This window comes from Heterodontus francisci, chromosome 1 (genome assembly GCF_036365525.1).
Source record: "Heterodontus francisci isolate sHetFra1 chromosome 1, sHetFra1.hap1, whole genome shotgun sequence".
Lineage (NCBI taxonomy): Eukaryota > Metazoa > Chordata > Chondrichthyes > Heterodontiformes > Heterodontidae > Heterodontus > Heterodontus francisci.
In genome coordinates this window covers 54,231,098-54,237,097 of record NC_090371.1, presented here as the reverse complement: position 1 = coordinate 54,237,097, position 6,000 = coordinate 54,231,098, and the positions used below count along the sequence as shown (strand labels likewise).

Genomic DNA, 6,000 nt, shown 5'->3' with positions numbered 1-6,000 from the left:
CCTCATTCTACCTTCCCGTTCTGGTCTCTTTCGGCCTCCAATGCCCCAGTCTTCCCGCGGCCCTGGTCTAGTTATCTATTACCTGCTAACTCCATTTTGCAAAAGTGTACTTTGGCTTGACTCACTATTGCAAGGCCACAGGAGATCCACAAGCAATAAAAAAAAACATTTATGTGAAGGAGAGTTCACATCATTTCTCATTTGCAATGAGCACCCTTTTAAGGCTTAACTGTTTGATCCAGATACAATATATTGAGAATCAATTTTAATTTAATGCAGTTCTACAAAATGGTGAAATCCTTGGCTTTCCATGCACTTCCATGTTGGCATTTTTAATAAGGAAACAATTTAGCCAGTCAATTCTTTTTATTTAATTCAGTGAATTCAGTTATCACAATACCACTGCAACACAATACTCTTGCAGAATCACAGATACAAGCAGCTATAAAGGAATGCAAAGCAACACAAACCACACACACTCTGGTACAGATAAAATTTTTCTTGTGAAACACATCATCAAATTACAGTGCTCAACATATTGAACACATGCCTAGGAATACTGCTTTCAAGGATTTTACTTTCAGTCATATTGTTCCACTGTTATGTATGAATACCCCCAGTGCACAATGAAACAACTTCATTTTTAAGATGAAAATACTTAGCTTTACTATGCAATAATCTCTTTGTTCAGGATTTCATATTGCTGCTTTTAGGAGTCACCTCCTTCTAGGCTTTAAGAATACCATTCCTGATCTGGGCACTATTTTCACAGTACGAATAGACAGTTTTTTCTTCTGTTGTCCACTCCTTTCTATTATTAGAAAAGCGTTCCTAGGTATTTTTTGCCCAGATTGAGAGCAGCTTTGTTAATACTTGGGGCTAGCTGCCTGTCTGTTCTCTCTATTGGAATGTAGTGATGGACAAGGGGAGATTAAGGTGGGAAAGGGGAGAAAATAATCACACACAAAAAACATAACTTTTTAGAAAATAAAATACTGAGATGGCTTTGGTTTGAACACTTTGCCACATAGTATCAGTATCAAGTACTCCAGGATCAGGTATCAGCTACACAAAAGGGTAAAATCCCTTTACTCTTTTAACTTCAAGCTTTAGAAGAATACTCCCTACTACACTGATATGGGAATTCCCCTTCAGCACACCAGTAGTTCTTGTGGCCTATCTGAATTTCCAGCACCAGTGCTGTCATTTCTGCACGTTACATTTTTATAAGAAGAGGTTCTTCCTGTTTGTGGTGTCGCACATCAATTTTCAATAATGCCTGAGTTTTAACTCTTGTTAAAATACTTCAGAATACTGTTGGACTTAGAAGTCTTTTTTGGGTGTTTTGCTTTTGTGTTGGGTCTTACTTTGCTGGCTTGTTTAGCAACATTTACCTTAGACACTGTCATCTTTTGCTTCCAGTCTGTCAGCAGTTCATTCTGAAGCTCAGCAGGCAATTCTGAAAACACCTTTGGATCCACATTGGAAGGGATGGGCGCTGAGCTCTGATCCGTGGACCTCTTAGGATCCACATTACTGGATTGCAAGGTATCACAAGGAGGTTGATAGTCTTGCATGGAGGCTGCTTTGTCATTAACAACTTTCTGCTCTTGCTGGGTTTCAGGATTATCTTGTGTACTGCTGTGAAAATCTAAATGATGATAAGTATCTGAATGAGAAATGGTCGGATTACAATCGGTGTCCGAGGGTACCAGAAGTTTCCTCTGATCTTCTGTTAGTGATCTGAACATAAAGCTGCCTTTGCAAAGTGCTTTCTCGATAGACTGCTCTTTATTAATGTTACATTTCAGATGATCCTTTGAAGGGCTGGCACCTGCAATAATTTCCTTCTGGATATTCGTTGGGAGTTCTTTAAATACATCAAGGTCAATCTCAGGTGGTAGGTTAAAGTTTGGGAATGTCAGGCTAGAATTAGCAGGACTAACACTGTCTGACATTTCTGATATAGATTCTCGATAATTTCCTGTGTCTTGCAAGGGGCCTGCGGCATCTTCTCCTAAATCAGCGTCATCTGACCCTTTCCACTGTCTGAGAAGTTGTCTTCGTACTTTCCCATTTGGGCTCCCGTCTACTTTTCCTGGGGATTTCTGTGTTAAATAGAATCCAATTGATCCTCTGACGGGGGAAGATAGTGTGGGCTGAACAAGATTCGAAAAACACACGTTCAGAAGGCTTACATAGAACTGAAACCTTATGTCCACCATCTTTTGAAACAGCTTCATTAGGATATCAACCAGTGGGGTCACGGTGTCATCAGCAACTAGTGAATAAAAGTGAGGTACATACATTTAGGAAGAAAGCACATAATAAAGCAAGGAAAAAGTAAAGGCCACCCGTCCCAACCAGCCAGCGACTTCCACAGATCGTACATAATCCACTCTTTCACGTGGGAAATGTCTGGGTAAATACTCCCCGATCTGCAAAATGAATCAACTAAAACTCTAGAATATCCAACTCTACTTCTTCAACTGTTCAACCCTGGCTAACTGCTTTTCACAGATGAAATATCCTTGATCATAGCAACACAGGAGTTATTATATTCTGCATTAATCTCTGCTCATACCTATTGTTATCATTGTTTAAACTCTCTCACAGGTTTTCACCTCTCTGCTGCTGAAGGCACTCACTCTATCTTCGGGTATGGTTTCATTTGTGGCCATTATTCATATGTTAGCCTTGATAGTGAGTACTGGAAGACTATCTGACAGCAGCAGAATCACAACCATGCCTAAATCAACTAGAATTTCTGCTACTGATCAATATTCATTGATCCTTGTTGGAACATGGATGTGTGTGGGTGCCAAATGAAGACAGGAAGGAGCTTGGATGTGATGTTCCTCAGAATCAAACAGTCTGCTGGCATCTGGTTTATACACAGATAATGGCAACTTGCACTAGAACTATAGCGCAGGAGGAGTCAGCACTTCTAATAAAGAAGAAAGATTAGGAGGAAAAATGTACCTAATACTCAAGGACTAAGGAAAGCACTGATTCCAATTTTAAATAATGCTTAAAGAATTGCAATAAATCATCGAGCCGCTGGATATATTTTCATTCATCTGGGTTCCTGACTTGACTATCGTACAGCGGACCATTCAGAGTGACTTTCTCTGCAGCCAATCTTGGCCCATTCTGTGTTTGCATTGCTTCCCTTTCTTCTGCCCATTTTTTTCTGGTGAATCTGCAGCTTGTCCATATGAGTGTTGTATTGGTATTTGGATTTTAATCTGGAGCCTATGTGGATTAGGATACCCCCACCCCCACTGTAAACCCCACCTCCCCGCAACCACCCCCCCCACCCCTCACATCACTGACACAAAGCCTTTGGCTTTACTGGGTATGATGACGCGATCCTGGGGTTAAAACTGCAGCCTGTCCTGGATCAGAAACCAATCCATCTCTCCTTGAGAATGTTTGGGCCTGACTGTATTGGTGAGTCAAAGTTATTGCCTCTCTCCCACCACCAGCCCAGCGCCCCCAGAAAAATCAGATGCTGATAGGGAAAAAGAGTTAGTTTATTTCCCACGCCCCATTTGCCCACCATCCCCATTGAGAACGAAATTGTATTGCTGGGGAGAAGAGAAGAAAACCCCTTCAATAAGGCAAGATTGTGAGATGGGGGTAGGAGATTTGAGCTCAACGACCCATCCCCCCAGTTTACAGAAAATGATGGGGGGTGAAGAGAAGCATATTCTCTCTCCCTTCACTAAGAATAAAATCAGGGGCGGGAGGAAAAGAAAGGTTTGTTCCCTCCCTCAGATCATGGAGTGAAACATGAGCGCCTGGAGACAGGAATGTAAGTTTAGTTTAGTTTAGAGATACAGCACAGAAACAGGCCCTTCGGCCCACCAAGTCTGTGCCGACCATCAACCACCCATTTATACTAATCCTACACTAATCCCATATTCCTACCACATCCACACCTGTCCCTATATTTCCGTACCACCTATCTATACTAGGGGCAATTTATAATGGCCAATTTACCTACCAACCTGCAAGTCTTTTGACTGTGGGAGGAAACCGGAGCACCCGGAGAAAACCCACGCAGACACAGGGAGAACTTGCAAACTCCACACAGGCAGTACCCAGAATTGAACCCGGGTCGCTGGAGCTGTGAGGCTGCGGTGCTAACCACTGCACCACTGTGCCGCCCAAGGATTGCTACAATCCCGCCACCTTCAAAGAGAGCAAATCAGGGCCTGGTGGAAAGGTAGATAATCCCTCACACACTCTCCTCTACAGAGACAAAAATGAGCATTGGAGAGACCCAACGGAAAAGGTTAGGGCTGGGGATGACAGCAGGACAATCCATCAATAGCCTCCCCCTCCAATGATTTGAAAGTGTAGATCCACACCCACCCTCTCATCCCAGTAAGTTACTTCTCTACCTTCGATAACCTCTGTTCTCCCTTCACTTGATATTCTCCCTACTCTCCCCTTCCTTACCTCTCTCTCAACCCCTGCCTGGGTTCAGTTATCCTGTCACTCATTAACCCTGCTTGACCTGAATACTGCATTTGGTCCCACTGTACTAGACCGACTAGTAATATATTAAATTGCCATGTCAGTGGTTCTGATTTAGGCATTATCATCATTGACACACAATCGGGCCTGCAGCTGCAAACTTCCACCATGAGATATAGCCCTTAAGGTCCAGAAGCTGCACACCTCCATACTTACATCTACAGCAGCATTGATACATTTCAAAGTAAATTCACTTCTTCCTGACTTTCCCTGGGAAAAGCAACAGGAGATCCATTGCATTGGGAACATGTTCTTCACTCAAAGGGCGAGAAAAGGTAGTAGAGTTAAGGTCATTAAGGGCATTCACAATGTAATTGAATGTAGTTGGGAAAATGAGTGAACTAGTGTTGGTGGGTCAATGGCCTTCCCAAATCTTTCACTGTTTTCATTTACGAGCAGTATTAATGAAAGATGTCCCTTACTCTTGAGGTATATATTAGTATGCTACAATAATTCTCAATACTTTAAGTTATGCAAAGGAGTCTACGCAAATTGTATCACAGGATTCTATGATGTAAACATCACCTGTGTTCATTTTCTGCATTAGTTGGTTTGGAACAGGACACTGTCGACTCTCCCGATTGAACCACCTGTTAGCTGCTGAAGATCGTCTAATTGTTAGTCGTATGGTCCGTGATACACGTCCATCTTTCTGCAATCTGCAACAACATGTGCAATGTCTTCAAGGCAAATATACTTTGTTCATTGAAACACAGAGCTGTACATTTTCATAATTAAAGAAGGTCACATCATGGTATTTTGGAGTGGTTTGGTATAGTTTGCCAAAACATCTTGAAGAAGCTTTGCAAAGAATATGCCATGCAACTGCCATAATAAATAGCAGCGTATAACCGTTTCATTTTACAAATACATTTTGGATTTTTTTCGTCAATTTCATATTCTACAAGGTGAGGGATGTTAATGATGGGAAATGCCACAACTTACTATAAATAGCCAGTGTCAGCATCAACCACTCATAGGCCAGAGTATAACTGAATTAAAAAGAGAGTGAAGCATCTTAGTATGTTTAACGATGTTAAAGGTGCTACATAAATGCAAGTTGTTCATGTTATGATAGGTTTTCATGGAAGGATGGTTGATGAATCTGCATGATTTGTGATTCGATGCAGACTCAAGCTATTCTGTCTCAACACTCACTTCAGAAGAATCCCATTGCATCAGTATGATGTTTTTCAGTTCTTTTAACCTTAGTTTTTATTAAAATTGAGATAAAAATAGCTGGGCCCAAAATGCACAGGTGTTCTGACAGATTTTGGCAGGAGTCTGCTCGAAACTAGGCCAGGATCCAGTTGATTTAGGTCCCAACCTCGTGCTCGAGTTTGCTGGATATCCTTGTGAGGGCAGAGCTTCTACCTATTCCACACAAGACCATCGACAGGAGGGGAGGTGGAGCTGACAAAGCCAAATGTTCAACGTTCTCGCAACCTGGACTAT

General features: G+C 41.9%; 1 protein-coding gene across 2 annotated transcripts in view; it reads right to left on the bottom strand.

Annotated features, from left to right (window-relative positions):
* Positions 1-356: 356 nt before the first annotated feature.
* poli (polymerase (DNA directed) iota) overlaps positions 357-6,000 on the bottom strand; it is a 51,200-nt gene continuing 45,556 nt past the window's right edge. For both annotated transcript variants that reach the window (XM_068030645.1, XM_068030655.1), the window contains exons 8-9: positions 5,071-5,204; positions 357-2,281 (exon numbers count right to left, since the gene is read on the bottom strand). In XM_068030645.1, coding sequence (XP_067886746.1) covers positions 1,287-2,281; positions 5,071-5,204 — 1,129 coding nt within the window. In that variant the 3' untranslated portion in view covers positions 357-1,286. The remainder of the gene's footprint in view (positions 2,282-5,070; positions 5,205-6,000) is intronic.